Below are 18,101 nucleotides of genomic sequence, written 5' to 3'. Positions count from 1 at the left end.
GATGGCACCAGATTGTGGAAGATTTTCAGTGTCAGGCAAAGGAGATGAACTTGATTCAGGATATACCCAGTATTCACTGAAAGTTTTTGAGTGAAGGGATGGCATGCCCAAGCTTATGCATCACTTAGAGGTAATAGTCAGAGATATGAGAATGGAAGGCAGAATCAGTCTTGGTGGTTTTGTTAGGTTTTCATTAGAGATGAACAATACTTCAGTTGCCACCTATGGCATTTTAAACTTACCTTACATTTAATCTTTTGTTCCCTTTGGTTGATGTTGAATTATTTTGGGTAATGGATGGGAAGCATAGTAATGCTTTTTTTTAAAGCCACAGTTTATTATTTATTAAGGATGTTCTAGCCAGTATTCAGATATAGGAGGACATACAGTTTACTTGTTCTTAGAAAAATATTTCCTAGTTGTCTTATCAGCTGACTCAAAGCAATTAAAACTTATCTTTGTAACGAGAATTTCAAATATCAGCACTATTTGTTTGTATGCCAGGATAAGAAATTTGACACTTTTTGGAATATTTGATGAGCCAAATTGTCTATCAGTTTTTTTTAACATGATGTGGCAGTGACTTTGTGTTCACAGAGGCTCTGCTAGTGAATGAAATGCTGGATTTTCACAGGTCCTTCCCACCTTGAAAGGGTTCAGGTACCAACCCGAAGGTGGAGTGTGTGTCTGTCATCCGAGTATCAGGTTCTCTAAGTGTAGAGAGGCCTTCAAAAGATGAATACTTTTGGGCAAAATATCTCATTAAGTCAGTTACTAAAGTGTGAAGGGCTTATACTGCGGCCACCAGCATGATCACAGAACCTTGACGTATTGAAGAACAGTAAAGTATTGGAATGTTTAGCTTAGGATACAGCCAAACATGGAATTATCTCTATGGTGTGATTAGTTTTCCTGAAACAGATGTTTTAGTTACTTACAATTTGTAATTTTTCTATTGACAAGCTGATTCTGAAGTACAGTGTGATTGAGTGAGAAATAAGAATTGCACACAGACTTTGGAAAGCATCTTATTTTTATCTACAGTAAATAGACTATTGCTTTCATGGTGTCATTATTCTTAGTGTTGCTTTTCAAATACTAATTGCGTGGTGATGGTGTCTCATGTTTACGACACATTTTCAGGATATGCTTCCTGTGCTGTTGCGTGATCTCTATGATTTCTAATAGACACAATCTGTTTCTCTTTTTTTCTTTTCCTATTCTTAAACTGTGCACTTGGCTCTCTGTTTTGTCTTGTCAAATTCCTAACTTTGTAGAATTTCACCTCTGTCCTCGTTCAGCTGCCTCCAGTACTATCAGCTACCCACCACAGGCCCCCAAAATGCCCATGCGCAGCCGCAGCATCGACAGACCGAAGACTCCTGTGGGAGCCGTTTCAGCAAATGCTACAAGCTCTATACAGGTTTGTTATAAATTTCCTTGTACTGATGATGGGGTTTTTTTTTGTCTCCTAAAATATATATTTGCAACAAATCTTGATTGGGATGGTTTTTTACGCATGTTAAAGTATAGTATGATTTCCAAAGAGTACATTCTTAGTTATGAGTGGTACTTTACAACAGAATATGAATAATTCAAATAGTTTTGACCGTTGGTTTAAATTTTTCCCTGTTCTTCAACCCTTTTTAAAAAGAGTTGCCAAAAAATTCAAATGCTGGCCACTTTGGACATCAACCAAATTTCCCCTACTAATTGGGGGGGGGGGGTGATGTGGAGAAGAGGGCAGGCAATAAGTGAGCAGTGAAGTAATGAAAAGAAATCATGATGATGATGATGACGGAAAATCTCTGAATTGTATACTCATGCATCCATGAAGAGGCAAGAGATGGCAGAATACTCATTTTCATAGAGTCTACCTTCATGGTATTTTACATACTCAGTTATGTTAACACTGGCAGTAGGCTTTTTATTTAAAAGTCAGATGCCTACTATTGCCTTTTAGGGCTTACTTTTCTTCCATGCCTTTCTACCTGTGACACAGACACACACACACACACACACACACACACACACACACACGCGCACACGCACACTTTTCCCTGTGACATTTCCATTGCACTATGATTCTTTTCTGGACACCTCAGTCTAATCATCTCACCTTTCAGCTCATCTCTTCTGCCTTTTCACTTCCATAACAGAGAACCTGGTATATGAATTCTTGAAGTTGGTTTCACTGGCTACTGGGTCTGTTGGTGGTCAAGCAATACTTACCTGTGGCCACATTTTTAAGGTCTTTGACTTCAGTTATATAAATAATTGAAGTTTGTGATGATAATCTAAATCCATTTGCACCGTTTTTTGGCTTTACCACAATTCAGGGCACATACATTATATTATTAAGATTTAGGACAACAGGCTATTTGTATTACATATGGAAAGGAAAAGGTTTTGAGGGAAAATTATTAGTTCCAGGTACCTGATGAATAAATGCGGACATTTAAACATATTTAAAAATTAATTTTGGTATTTTGTTTATTTTTATAGCTTTATTCTTTTAGGGTGACTTGAAAACTTGAAACAAAACAGTATCAGTTTTGATTTTAGATGAAAATTTTTATCCAACTTCATAAATTATCACTGAATTATTGAATTGAGCCATTACTACACTGAGCCACTCTTTAAGCTAGTCATAATTATGAGTGCAACTTTTAAAAGATGATGTATATTTTTGCCAGTATATTGCAAACAAATAAAGAGAACATAAAACCACATAGACTGACTAAAGGTACTAAGCAGTACAAAAAAGATAAGTGCCTGTTGGAAGTAAAAGATTCCTTTAACGCTAATAAAAGACTCTTCCAGCATTATCATGTCTTGGTACTAGATACTCACATAGTGGTGAAGAATCATGAAGGTTTGACATTTAAGAAACTATAAGTATAACCTTTTCATGCAGATAGAATTTTTAATAAATAAATTTTTATTGGTGTTTTTCCATCATCATGATTGTCCCCAGTGTCCTTCCCTCTACTAGAAAGCTACCACATATGACAGTATTTTTTATATAGTTTATTTGGTTTTCACTTCTTAACATTCACTTCCACAAGATTTTTGGATTCAAAATTTTCTCCCCATCTCTCCCCACCCCCCCACCCCAGGATAGCATGCACCCCATCCACCTCTTCCTCCAGTCTGTCCTCCCTTCTATTACCCACCTTTCTTCCTTTCCTTTTCCCCTCTATTTTCCTGTAGGGCAAAATAAATTTCTGTACTCCATTGCTTGTATAGCTTAATTTCCAGTTGCATGCTAAAACAATTTTTGACATTCATTCTTAAAGCTTTGAGTTCCATATTCTCTCCCTACCTCCCCACCTACCCTCATTGAGAAAACAGGCAATTCAATCTAGGTCATGCATGTGTAACAATGTAAAGCACTTCCATAATATTTATGTTGTAAAAGACTAACCACATTTCCCTCTGTCCTATCCTGCCCTTCATTTATTCCACTCCCTTGACATGTCCTCAGATACCACAGTAGTGTTTGCTTCTGATTATCCCTTTCCCCAATTTTCTGTCCCTTCTATTATCTTCCCTCTCCTGTCCCCTTCCTCCTTGCCTTCCTGTGGGGTAAAATAGATTTCCATATCCATTGGAGTGTGTGTTATTCCCTCCTTAAGCCAAATTTCATGAGAGTAAGGCTCAATTATTCCCTTTCATCTCCCCCCTCTTCCCCTCCATTGTAAAAACTCTTCCCTCTTGTATGTGAGATGATTTGCTATATTCTACCTCTCCCTTTGTCTTACTCCTGGTAAGAGTAAATGTTATTTTTTTAGGTATTCTCCCTTCATATTCAGCTCACCCTGTGCCCTCTGTCTATGTATACATATAGACGTACACACATGTACATGTACATAGATGCACATATATAATATATACATACCTACCTACCCATACACACCTACATATATATATATATATTCCCTCTAACTACCCTAATACTGAAAAAGGTCTCATGAGTTATAAATAACTTCTTTTCATATAGGAATGTAAACAGTTCAGCTTTAATCAGTTTCTTAAGGCTTCTCTTTCCTGTTTACCTTTTTATGTTTCTCTTAATTCTTGTATTTGAAAATCAAATTGTCTCTTCAGCTCCGGTCTTTTTTTTGTTTTTTATTATTTTATTTATTTTCAGTGTTCTGCAATCACTACCATATAACTTGGATTTTTTTCCCCTCCCTCACCCCTCCCTCCCCGAGATGGCATACAATTTGATATAGGTTCTACACATACATTCCTGTTAAATACGTTTTCATCATAGGCATGTTGCATAGAAGAATTAAAATGAATGGGAGAAACCATAAACATAATACAAAAGAAAATGGTCTGCTTCATTATGCAGTCAAATTCCATAGTTCTTTCTCTGGATGTGGAAGGCGTTTTGCCTCAAAAGTCCATTGGGAATTATTTAAGTCCTTGCATTGCAATGAAGTACTAAGTCTGCCAGAAAAAGTCCTCACACACTGTGGTTGTTGCTGTGTACAAAGTTCTCCTGGTTCTGCTCCTTTCAGTCAGCATCAGTTCATATAAGTCTTTCCAGGTCTTTCTGAAGTCTTCCTGTTCATCATTTCTTATAGTACAATAGCATTCCATGACATTCATATACCACAACTTGTTCAGCCATTCCCCACTGGATGGACATCCTCTCAATTTCCAGTTTTTGACCACCACAAAGAGTGCTGCTATAAATATTTTTGTACATGTGGGACCCTTTCCCATTTTTATGATCTGTTTGGGATACAGTCCTAGAAGCAGTATTGCTGGGTCAAAGGGTATGCACATTTTTGTAGCCCTTCGGGCATAGTTCCAAATTGCTCTCCAGAATGGTTGGATCAGCTCACAGCTCCATCAACAATGAATTAGTGTTCCAGCTCTCCCACATCTTCTCCAACATTTATTATCTTCCTGTTTTATTTTAGCCAGTCTGATAGGTATGATGTGGTACTTCAGAGTTATTTTGATTTGCATCTCTCTAATCAATAGTGATTTAGAATAGCTCTGGTCTTTTCAAGAATGCTTGGAAGTCCTCTATTTCATTGAATTTCCATTTTTCCCCAGAAGTATGATACTCAGTTTTGCTGAGTAAGTGATTCTTGGTTTTAATCCTATCTCCTTTGACCTCTGGAATATAATATTCCTAGCCCTTCGATCACTTAGTATAGAAGCTGCTAAATCCTGTGTCATCCTGATTGTATTTCCACAATACTTGAATGATTTCTTTCTGGCTGCTTGTAATATTTTATCCTTGACTTGGGAACTCTTGAATTTGGCTGCAATATTTCTAGGAATTTTCCTTTTGGGATCTTTTTCAGGAGGGGGTGGATGAATTCTTTTCATTTCTATTTTACCCTCTGGTTCTAGAACACCAGGGCAGTTTTCCTTGATAATTTCTTGGAAGATGATGTCTAGGCTCTTTTTTTAATCATGGTTTTCAGGTAGACCAATAATTTTTAAATTATCTCTCCTGAATCTATTTTCTAAGTCAGTTGTTTTTCCAGTGAGATATTTCACATTGTCTTCTATTTTTTTATTCTTTTGGTTTTGTAATTTCTTGGTTTCTCATAAAGTCATTAGCTTCCATATGCTCCATTCTAATTTTTTGACTTTTCTTTTTAATGTTTATTTATTTATTTATTCATAGTTTTCAACATTCATTTCCACAAAATTTTGAGTTCTGAATTTTCTCCCCATCTCTCCTCTCCCCCCACCCCAAAATTTTGAGCATTCTGATTACCCCTTTTAACCCCTCTCCCTTCCCTTATCCCCATCTTCTCTCTTGTCTTAGAGGGCGAGATAAATTTTTGTACCCCATTACCTGTGTGCAAAAACATTTCTCAACATTCGTTCCTAAGACTTTGAGTTCCAACTTCTCTTCCTTCTTCTCTCCACACCTATCCCTAACTGAGAAGGAAAGCAATCAGTATAGGCAATATATGTGTAGTTTTGCCAATGACTTCCATAGTAGTCATGTTGTGTAAGACTAACTATATTTCCCTCCATCCTATCCTGTCCCCCATTTCTTCTGCTCTCTCTTTTGACCTTGTCTCTCCCCAAAAGTGTTTACTTCTGATTGCTCCCTCCTTCCATTTGCCCTCCCCTCCATCATCCCCCCTACCCAGCTTAACCCCTTCTCCCCTACTTTCCTGTAGTGTAAGATAGATTTTCATACCAAATTGAGTGTGCATGTTATTCTTTCCTTGAGCCAAATGTGATGAGAGTAAACTTCACTTTTTCCTCTCACCTCCCCCCTTTTCCCCTCTATTGAAAAAACTTTTCTTGCCTCTTTTATGAGAGATAATTTATCCCATTCCATTTCTCCCTTTCTCCTTCCAATATATTCTTCTCTCACCCCTTAATTTTATTTTTAGATATGATCCCTTCCTATTCAGCTCACCCTGTGCTCTCTCTCTCTCTCTCTCTCTCTCTCTGTATGTATGTATGCATGTATAATCCCTCCAACTATCCAGATTCTGAGAAAAGTTTCAAGAGTTACAAATATTATCTTCCCATGTAGGAATATAAACAGTTCAACATTAGTAAGTCCCTTGTGATTTTTTTCCTGTTTACCTTTTCATGCTTCTCTTGATTCTTATGTTTGAAAGTCAGATTTTCTATTCAGCTCTGTTTTTTTCATCAGAAACGCTTGAAAGTCCTCTATTTCATGACCATTTTTTCCCCTGAAGTATTACACTCAGTTTTGCTGGGTAGGTGATTCTTGGTTTTAATCCTAGTTCCTTTGAGTCCTGGAATATCCTATTCCAAGCCCTTTGATCTCTTAATGTAGAAGTTGCTAGATCTTGTGTTATCCTGATTGTATTTTCACAGTACTCAAATTGTTTCTTTCTAGCTGTTTGCAGTATTTTCTCCTTGACCTGGGAACTCTGGAATTGGTCTACAATATTCCTAGGAGTTTCTCTTTTTGGATCTTTTTCAGGTGGTGTTCTGTGGATTCCTTGAATACTTATTTTGCCCTCTGGTTCTAGAATATCAGGGCAATTTTCCTTGATAATTTCATGAAAGATGATGTCTAGGCTCTTCTTTTGATCATGGCTTTCAGGTAGTCCCATAATTTTTAAATTGTCTCTCCTGGATCTATTTTCCAGGTCAGTTGATTTTCCAATGAGATTTTTCACATTCTCTTCCATTTTTCCCTTCTTTTGGTTTTGTTTTGTAATTTCTTGGTTTCTCATAAAGTCATTAGCTTCCATTTGTTCCATTCTAATTTTTAAAGAACTATTTTCTTTTGAATGCTTTTGATGCTTTTGAAAGCATTCTTCTCCTCATTGGCTTTTTGAACCTCTTTTGCCATTTGAGTTAGCCTATTTTTCAAGGTGTTATTTTCTTCAGCATTTTTTTGGGTCTCCTTCAGCAAGCTGTTGACTCACTTTTCATGATTTTCTTACATCACTCTCATTTCTCTTCCCAATTTTTCTTCCACCTGTTCTACTTGATTTTCAAAATCCTTTTTGAGCTCTTCCATGGCCTGAGACCATTGCATATTTATTTTGGAAGTTTTGGATGCAGAAACCTTGACTTTTAGGTCTTCCTCTGATGGTATGCATTGTTCCTCCTCATCAGAAAGGATGGAAGAAAATACCTGTTCACCAAGAAAGTAACTTTCAGTAGTCTTATTTTTCCCCCTTTTTAGGCATTTCCCAGCCAGTTATTTGACTTTTGAGTCCTTTGTCAAGTGGAGGTTATGCTTTAGGAATCTGTAAACAGGTTCTCACTTTCTCCAAGATGGCACAGTCAAAGGAAAGGAGTTTACTCACTCTGGTCTGGTCTTTTCTGCCCAAGATCTATGAGTAGCATTCCCTTTCCACAGTCTCCATCAGCTGTACCACACCAGTATTCCTCCTCACCCCAGGACTTGGGACTGAGACCCACATTGGCCGCTGAATTCCCCCAGGGTTTTTATCCTTGCTGAGAGCTCCAAAAATGGACACAGCTGCTGCAGCAGCTACTGCAGCCCTCGTCCTGGACCCTACTCCCTTCTCAGCCAGGTGAAAGAGCTTTCTTGCTGACCTTTGAAGCTATCTTTGGCATTTGTGGGTTGAGAAATCTGGGAACCACAGCTGGTACCTGTGATTCTACCCCCTGAAGCCTGCTCCAGTCTTGTCCCTGCCATGCCATGCAGCCAAGTCTGTGCTCTGCTCCACTCTGAGCCCAGTACGATAGACCTTTCCTGTTGGCCTTCCAGGCTATCTTGGGCTGGAAATCTCTTTCACTGTCATTTTGTGGCTTTTTCTGCTCTAGAATTTGTTTGGAGTCATTCTTTTGCACATATTTTATGGGCTATGGGTGGGGGAGAGCTGGAGCTGATCCATCTTTCAATTCCATCATCTTGGCTCCACCCCCCAGAGGTAAATAGTATTTTTTTTAGAAAGAAAAAGAGGTGAGAAAAATTATCACACCTTATCAATGCATTGAGAAATCCAAAAATCCACAAAGGGGAGGGTTGGGAGTATCCTCTCATCATATCTCTTCATTGATATTATGCTTGATATTCGTAATTTTGCTTCCTTCACTTGGGGGTTTGTGTGTGTATTTCTTAACATTTGCTTTGTTGAAGTCATTACATGTATTGTTTCTTGCTCTGCTCACTTCACTCTATATCACTTCATACAGATTTTCCCATGCTTCTCTGTACATGTCACATTTATCATTTCTTCCAGTACACTAATACTCCGTTTCAGTTGTTTGTCCATTCCCTCATTGATGGGGGAAGATTTATTTGCTTTGTTTCCAATTCTTTGCTGTCACAAAAAAGCCTACTACAAATATTTTGGTGTATATGGGGACTTGTTTGTTATCATTGGCTTCCTTGGGGTATGAGCTCAGAATGGAGTCTCTGGGTCAAAGGGTATGGACATTTTAGTCACTTTATTTGCATGATTGCAAGCAAATTGCTTTCCAAAATGGCTGTACCAATTCATCTCTCCACCAACAATGCATCAATGTACTTATCATTGCACAGTCTCTCCAACTTTGCATATTGCCATTTTTTGTCATCTTTGCCAATTTGCAGAATATATGAGGTAAAACCTCAGGGTTGTTTTGTATTTTGCTTATTACAGTTGATTTGGAGCTTCTTTCATATGGTTGTGAACATTTTGCAATTCTTCTTTTGAGAACTATTTGTTGATATCCTTTGACCACTTTATCTATTGGAGAATGGCTCTTAGTCTTATCTTATGTATATTTGTTCATTTTTAATGCATTTTGGAAATCTCAGGCAGATTATTTTTTCATTTGACTGTTTCTCTTCTTATCCTATGTGCACTAATGTAATCAGTTCCCATTTTTATCTTTTTGCAATTGTCCCTTTCCCTTGTTTGATTAAGAATATATCATGAACTGTAGCTATGAGAGGTATACGATCAGTGTCTCTTCTAATTTTTTAATAGTATGATCTTTAATATAAGGGGGTATATCCATGTAGAACATATTATGGAAAGTGGTATAAGATGTTGGTCTAAGCCTAATTTCTGCCAAACTGTTTTCCAGTTTTCCCAACAGTTTTATTATGTAGGGAGTTTTCTCCTAAGTATTATATTTTCTGGTTTATCGAGTACTGGGTTATTGAGTTCCCTTGTTTCTGATTCTCCCTTGTCTGATGTGTTCCATCAGTCTACCTCTCTTTCTTAACCAATACCAGATGGTTTCGATGACTGCTGCTTTTAATGTAGTTTGAAGTCTAGAAGTGCTTTTCTCTCTTTGTCCTTAACCTGTTTTCATCATTTCCCTTTTATGTTCTAGATCTTTCATTTTTCCAAATTAATTTTGTTACTACTTTATCAAGTTGTTTGAAGCATCCCCTTTGTAATTTGATTGGTGCAGCATCAAAGGTGTAAATTGACTTTGGTATTATTGTCATTTTTATCATGTTGGCATGGTCTAGCCACAGCCACTAGCAATTTAAGTTGTTCTTAAGTAGAATTATTTTTAATATTAAAGTTTAGCCATAAATTTTAGAGTCTCCTCATTTTGTTCATACTCTTAGAAGTCAGAGGTGGACAAGTATGCAACATCTCGTGCTGCAAGGCGAGCTCCATCACCATCTCTATCTGCCCGTAAGAGATCACCTTCCCCTGCTAATGTTAAGCGTCCTCCATCTCCCTCTACATTGAAGTAAGCAGCTAATCTGAAGTTGTTCCATGCCACATTTGCCAAAATAAATTAATTTCTCTGTGTTAGAATTTGTGTAAAACAGAATGTACAGTAGCATAAGTTCACTCCATTTTAAAAGGTGGTATTTCAGGATCTCAGAGTTAGAAGGAACCTTAGAAGCCACTGAGTTGAATGTTTTTTGTTTGTTTTTTAATTAGTCTATGAAAACTTGCAGATTTTACTCTGTTAATCTGAACATGGGATGCCCTTCCTAAAATGATGTCCTTTTGAAAGGAAACTATATAGAAGTATGCACTAAAAATAATACCAATTAAATACCATGTTCAGGTCATACTCAAGCCATATTTGGGAGAAACTTCTGGCCCATATTCAGAATCACTTAGTAACGATAATACCACCTCATGTTTGCATAGTGCTTTATGCTTTTTGAAGTGCTTTCATATACATTAGCATACATTTCTTTTTTTAAAAAACCGTACTCTTTCTTTTTCCTCAGCAGACCAACTCAGAGAAGTCGCCCACCTTCACCTATTTCATTAAAACAGCAGCCATCATCTCCCACCTGTGTTTTAAAACCAGCTTTTAAACCTATTCAGCGCCCTTTGATCACACCCACTGTTACAAATATTACCAAAAAAAGTAGAATACCCGAAACAGATAGCAAACCAAAGGACGTATGTGAAGAAGACAGAAGACAAGAACACCGAACATCACCGGCTTCAGAGAAAGAAAGGGTAGCTATTGCTGGAAAGACCAAAGAAGGTATGATGATCCTATTGAAAGTTTCTTGTGGTAAGAATCCAGTTAAAAAATCTTGTTTTGGAAATAGTTAATTGAATTCCAGGGACTCAGTAGAAGATGGGTACCTAGAATGGCATTTCCTTTATGCCAACTTGAGTTTTAAAAAGAATTTGCTCTTATAACTCTCCATAGATTATGGTTTATCATTAGTATTATTATTATTTTTTAAATTGTTTTGTTTTCATTGTTCCACAATCATTTCCATGTATCTTAGATTTTTTTTCCCGTCCCTCTCCCTTCTTCCCCTTTACCTTCCCCCTCCCTTCCTGAGATGGCATACAATCTTATATAGGTTCTACACCTACATTCCTGTTAAATGCATTTTCACCATAGGCATGTTGCATAAAAGAATTAAAATGAGTGGGAGAAACCATAAAACAAAACACAATACAAAAGAAAATGGTCTGCTTCATTCTGTGATCCACTTCCATAGTTCTTTCACTGGATGTGGAAGGCATTTTGCCTCAAGGGTCCATTGGGAATTTTTTAGGTCCTTGCTTTGCTGTGAAGGACTAAATCCGCCAGAAAAATTCCTGGCACACTGTGGTTTTTGCTGTGTACAAAGTTCTTCTGGTTCTGCTCCTTTCACTCAGCATCAGTTCATATAAAGTCCTTCCAGGTCGCTCTGAAGTCTTTCTGTTCATCATTTCTTATAGCACAATAGTATTCCATGACATTCATATACCACAACTTGTTCAGCCATTCCCCATTGGATGGACATCCCCTCAATTTCCAGTTTGTGGCCACCACAAAGAGAGTTGCTATAAATATTTTTGTACACGTGGGACCCTTTCCCATTTTTGTATCATTAGTATTATTAATGGGCTTGGCTGTGATTCTTTTTATTATTAATAATGACAGCAATATCAGCATTTATGGAGCACTTTGGGTTTCTTTGTTTTAAGCCTATTTTGCCCAGGCTGGAAGTTCCGACTCATAGGTCTGTTTCTCTCACTGATCAACATGAGTGTTTTGACTTGCTCCATTTCCAACTTGGGCCAGTTTATCCCTCCCTTGTGCCCATAGGGTCCCCATAGTGATGCTGGATTTAGTGTAGGCGTGTGATTGACTCAGAGATCTGCCAGTCTTAACCTCCCTGGCAGAAGGGACTACAGATGCACTCTACCATGCATGGCCACCTTAAGTTTTACAAAGTGTTTTTAAATGCATAAAATAAAATACATCAAATTATAAATAACAGCATTTTATATAACACTTTAAGGTTTGAAAAATATTTTACATAGTTATCTCATTTGATCCTCATAACAACCCTTTGAGGTAGATATAACTATTCCTATTCTATAGGTGAAGAAACTGAGACTGAGAGGCTAAATGAAAAGGAAGCAATGATATTGAAATATGATTCTTAGCATATCAAAAAAAAGTTCACAAACTCCAGGTTAAGAACTCTACCCTAGGTGAAATTTTTCTGCATCAGACCCCCAACCAGACATCTCACCTTTCCTTTTCTTTGATTTTCTCATCTGAGAAATTAAGGTATTGAATTCTAGTGACTTCCAGATTGCATTTTCACTTTTTTTCGTGGAAGAGGACATGATCCTTCTTCATTGGGTCCTTCTTTTCCCCTCTAAAATATTCTTTGCTTCATTACATAAAGGGTAGACTTTCTTTCTTGCCCTTATGCTTAGGGTCTAAAAGATTACCTGTGTTTTTTTTTTTCCTCACCTCCCAGTAATAACCTACTTTCTATAGGTATAGCCCCAAGGAGACCCTATAACAAAATAGAACTGTATCCTTTGGTGGAAGTTAGCCATTTGGTCATATTTTAGATGGTGCATGTGACAGGGTCTTAGATACTTAGATCTTTAGGGTGGTAGGTACTGTTAGGGAAGTAGCAGAGTGTAATGTAAAGAGCTTCACTGAAGAATCAGGACACCTGGGTTCTAGTCTTGGCACTGCTTAGATAATCTGACCTTAAGCAAGTCACTTCTGTCTAGGCCTCAGTTTCCTTCTCTGTGAAATGATGGGTCTTGCTTAGGTGATTCCAACTATAAATTCTAGGATTAAACCTTCAAAATCTCAACTAAAGAGGTGATTATGCTCCTGGCTGCCAGCTGCCAACATTCAGAATTCTCTGTGGGCAGTTGCAGCTGCAATAGAAGCTTTTGCCCACATGAACCACTGCCTCTTTCTTCGTGGCAAAAAAAGCTCTGCAGAAAGAGAAAAATATGTGATTAAAGATGCAATGTGCTATTTAATTTTGAATTGAATGAACCATAAAACCTACAGAGCAATTTTTGGGTAGAATGATTTTTTTGTTTGGATGAAAATGTAAATTTTTGTTGAAATTGGCCTTCCAGCGACTTTAAAACTCTGTCACATTATTCTGACTGCTTGCATTTTCTGCTTTTTTTTTTTACCCCACATCAGATAATTAACATTTTGTCACGTTTTCTATTTAATTGACCCTGACAGCAGATTTCTGTTTTCTTCTTTCTGTTAAATCAGAATTTCTTCCATTTTACATTTTTCTGATGACTCATAATGTTAGCTGATTCCTAAGTCCTGACATGTCATAAGAAAAAAAAAGGATCTTGGTTGAATTTGATTAAAGGAAACATCTATTTTCTAAAGATAAGGAGAAAATGTTAATCCACTAAACATATAGGTAAACTAGCTTATGCCAGTAGTTTCTTTATATACTCCCCAACCCCTTAATTAAACCCTCCCCTTATAACAAAGAAAACAAGTTAAAATTAGCCAAGAAAATGACAGTGTCCATCAGTACATACACCATTCTGCTCCTGTAGTCCACCTCTTTACTGAGAAAATAGGCGTATGGCTCATCATTTGTACTCTACAGCTTAAGTTAGTCATTTCAAGCATGCAGCTTAGTTAAATATTATCACTTCATAAGCTTTGGGAAGATTTGAAATATTAAGCCAAATTCAGTGTGTAATATCATCAACGTGTTTCTCTTTTAGTCCTATTTACTCAGGAAAAGTAATTCACATTTTTGTGGCACTTGAAAGTTTGCAAAACATTCTCCTAACAATAGCCCCATAATCTAAGTAATACAGGCTTTAATTATTCCCATTTTTGAAGATGAGGAAACTGAGGCTCTGAGAAATTAAGCAGATTTCCCACAGTCTCACAGCTTGTAGATGTTTCTCCATGGATTTGAACATAGGTCTCCTGACTCCCATTCCAGTGTTCTGTCGTTGTCGTCATCATCATCATCATCATCATCATCATCATCATCATCATCATCATCATCGTTATTTTGGACTTTTTGTATAGTTTCCGAGGTAGAACAGAGTACAAAGTTTTATGATTTATCACCTAGGTCCGGATGCAGTACTGCTGCATAACTCTTCTGTTGTTTTTAACTTTGGGCCTGGTACTTCTTGGAAAAGCAAATTACCAATTCTGGGAAATAACCTCAGGGAGCTGCAGCACACAGTGTGGAGGTGGCTGACTGTGGCCATCTTCTGGGATCCTGAGGCAGTCATGACGACAATAATAAGCTGGAGTGTGATTGGTTCCTACTGTGTAGAATTCCCTGGAGTTTGATTAGTGCTGTTGCTCCGAGAAGAAAATGTTGATCTAGGAACAAAAAAGATTAATAAAGCCTACTAGACATGACAGGATTGCTATCTTAGGACTTTTTATTACTTTATCTTCAGAATCCCCAAATTTCATAGTTGGAAGGGGCCTGAAACCATTTGGCCCTGAATCCTCTCCAGGCATGCCCACCAGTAACTTGAACAGCTTTGTTGGTGGGGCAGCCAGTTCCACTTTGGAGCACTTTGGGTTCTTTTTCATTGGCAGGAAGTTTGAGCCCAAATCTGCTTCTTTGCAGTTTCTACTCACTGAGCCAAGTTCTTTCTTCTGGAGCCAGGCAAAGCAAGCATCATCCCTGTTTTACCTGACAGCCCTTGAAATATGTGAAGACAGTGATCATGTTCTCTCTAAGTCTTCTCTTTTCTAGCTAAGAAGCTAAACCTTCTTTAGTTCTTTCAACCAATCCTCTTAGGGTATGGTGTTTAGCCCTCTCACTATCTAGGTCATCGTCCCAGCTTTTCAATGTCCTTCTTCAAATGTCTAAACATAATACTCCCCCGATGGTCTGACTGGGACCGTGACCCTCTCTTCTAACAGACAGTAGGCCTCTCTTAATGCAGCCTCTGGTCTTGTTGACTTGTTGGGGTTCTGGTCATTTCCAGACCATGCTGACTACATGCCAGCCATTGTCCATCTCTTACATTCAGAGCTGGCAGAGGTTTAGAGGCCAAACTTCTCATTTACAGATGAGGAAACTGAAGGCCAAAGAAGAGAAATAACTAGCCCATTGCCACAAGGTGCTAAGATTCAAATCTAGGCTCTCTGAGTCTAAATTCCATCCTTCTGTGCTCTAGCATATTGTTCTGCCTTGTTAAAGTATTTTTTCTTTTCACCTTGAGCTTATTCCTATGCAGTTATCTCAAAGTAGCTGTTTTTATTAGGGATGAATTAGACTTTGGAACAAGTTGTTAAAAATTGACACTGGCATTTGGATCGTTTTGTTTTGATTCAAGAACAGGTACAATGAATCGTGATTCCTACTCTTGCAAGTATTTTTGAGTCTTTAATGCTTTCATTTGTATATAGTCTCTTAATTTGGGTTTGTACTTCCTTCTAATCCAATTGGATCATTTAAACTTTTGTTCAAAATAGAGCCCAGTAGTAAAACTGGACCAGGGACCACAAGTGCTGAAGAAGCTGCTAAAATTTTGACAGGGAAACGGCAGCTTGCTCGGGAACTAAGAGATCGAGAAGAATGGGAAAGATCTCAAAAAGGAGAGGAAAGGTAAGACTCAGACAGTCTCTTCTGCATTGCAGATGTGGCTGACTTTTATTTTGATTGCAGGTGCAAATATTCAAAACTTTAAAAAGCTCATTCCCTCTTTAAAAAATTTTAGGCAGTGATGATGGAAACTCTCAATGAGTCATTTGAAAGTCACTTGGGAATGCATGAAAAAGAACTCCCTATAGTCTCCTCCTGCCCACACCAATATTTCCCCAGAGGGTATATTGGCATTTAAAACACCAAAAGGTCTTTCAGCTGTCCTGGACTGGACTAGGGAATGGCATCCCTAGTAGCAAATGGCTATTGTCTCAATCTCATGCACATAGTGGGGAAAATGTATAAACTGAATATTATTAAAATGATTACAAATTGATAGGAAAGCCTTGCCTGGTCAAGTTGGGCCTCATGGATGTTCTGCCTTGATGTTGTCACCAGCCTCTGGTCTTTCAGTGGAATCTGAGCAGCCTTTTTATCTAGGGAAATCATGACCTGGGAAAAGGGGCATACAGCAACTTAACTAACACAAGGCTACTTTGTCCTGGGATAAAAGTGTCATTTGTTCATTACCTGGTCTAGGTACCCCCTTCCTAGCGTTGACACATCTGTCTGACATTATATTAGAAGATTGTTTGGTGAAGGCAGAATCAGAGTAAAGATTGCTGAATGACCTTAAAGCTATGGTAGCCAGATCTCCTTTCTCCATCTTAAGAGGTTCTGTCACACAACCAAAATACTGGTGCCTGGCCATCCCAACTCTCCCACTGACATTGGTATTTTCCAACTCTTCCTTTTTAGACTCCACTAGACTCGTCTCCCTTCTCTTCGCACTTGTCATGTAATTTGCTATTACACTACTAACAACCTTTATTTCAGTAGGACTCTTGTGTAACATTACAGTTTTTTCAAGATTATAGTTTACTTAATATTGAAGCTGTCTGCTTCCTCTTGATATCTAGGGGATATCTGAATCTCATGAGTAAGCTGGCTTCAACTCCTCCCACAGGAAGCACTACTTCTAGAAAATTTTCTCTTAGCAGTTCACTTCATCCACCATTTCTTGACCTAAATACCCTGGCCTCTCAGACATCTTTGCCCTAAGTTTTGCACTCCGTAGCCCTCTGTCTCTTAACTCCAAGATGTAACTGTATTGAGGGCTTGCCTTCAGCTTTTCAGGCTCCACTTTTAGCATTCCCTAAAATAAAATAAAATCCCTCTTTTATGCTTTTCAGAGCACTGAGAAGATTTCTTCATTAGAAAAAAACCTTTAACTGAGTAGAAGTAAAATATAAACTATATTATAACTTATTATTAGTCAAAATTACATAGTATTGAACCTCCACTACAGTCTCCCTCTGGTACTTCACTGTCGTATGAAAGTGACCTCTGGATTTGCAAAGGCTGCACCAAGCTAGGAAAGCTTTGAGTGTAGGCCCAGTGATGGATTCTTTGTGTCTTTCACTCAAGAACTTATTGTTGTTCAGTTGTGTCCAAGTATTTTTGTCCATGTAGGTCTTTGTCCCTTTATTTATGATCCCTTTGGAATACAGACCTAGTAGTAATATTGCTCTATCAAAGGGTATGCACAGCTTGATTGCTTTTTGGGCATAGTTCCAAATTGCTTTCCAAAATGGTTGGATCAGTTCACAACTCCGCTAACAGTGTCCCAATTTTCCTGTATCCTCTCCAGCATTTCTCATTTTCCTTTTCTGTCATATTATCCAATCTGATAGGTGTGAAGTGGTACTTCAGAGTTGTTTTATTTGGATCTCTCTAATTAATAGTGGTTTAGAGCATTTTTTCTTATGACCATAAAGAGCTTTGATTTCTTTATCTAAAAACTGCCTGTTCATTTCCCTTGACCATTTAGCAATTGGAGAATGACTTGAATTCTTATAAATTTGACTGAGTTCTCTAAATCTTTGAGAAATGAGGCCTTTATCAGAGACATATGATGTACAAATTGTTCCCCAGCTTTCTACTCTCCTTTTTAATCTTGCTTGTATTGGTTTTGTTTGTGCAAAACTTTTTAAGTTTAATATAATCAAAATTATCCATTTTACATCTTGTAATGCTCTTTGTCTCTTGTTTGGTCATAAATTCTTTACTTCTCCACAGATCTGTCAGCTAAACTATTCCTTGCCCTTCTACTTTGCTTACATGCTATCTGCTCACTCTTTATGTTGAAACCCATTTTGATCTTATCTCGGTATATGGTGTAAGATGTTGCTCTATACCCCTCTCTGTTTTTAGGACCTATATATTCTAGCCTTCCAGGGTTACCTTTTCATTTCCATTTACTCAAGCCTATAATTGTGAAGTTGTAGGAAGTAGGTACTGATCT

General features: G+C 37.7%; 1 protein-coding gene across 2 annotated transcripts in view; it reads left to right on the top strand.

The window, feature by feature from the left end:
- The window catches only part of MAP7D3 (MAP7 domain containing 3), a 75,950-nt gene that overhangs the window by 42,776 nt on the left and 15,073 nt on the right, over positions 1–18,101 (top strand). The window contains exons 9-12 of one of the 2 annotated variants that reach the window (XM_072626663.1): positions 1,302–1,423; positions 10,022–10,149; positions 10,646–10,911; positions 15,628–15,760. In XM_072626663.1, coding sequence (XP_072482764.1) covers positions 1,302–1,423; positions 10,022–10,149; positions 10,646–10,911; positions 15,628–15,760 — 649 coding nt within the window. Of the gene's footprint in view, positions 1–1,277; positions 1,424–10,021; positions 10,150–10,645; positions 10,912–15,627; positions 15,761–18,101 lie in introns of both variants that reach the window. The other variant, XM_072626664.1, reaches the window with a different exon arrangement.

Source organism: Notamacropus eugenii, chromosome X (genome assembly GCF_028372415.1).
Source record: "Notamacropus eugenii isolate mMacEug1 chromosome X, mMacEug1.pri_v2, whole genome shotgun sequence".
Taxonomy (NCBI): Eukaryota; Metazoa; Chordata; class Mammalia; order Diprotodontia; family Macropodidae; genus Notamacropus; species Notamacropus eugenii.
The sequence above is the reverse complement of the archived record's forward strand: the minus strand, read 5'-3'. Positions and strand labels throughout refer to the sequence as shown.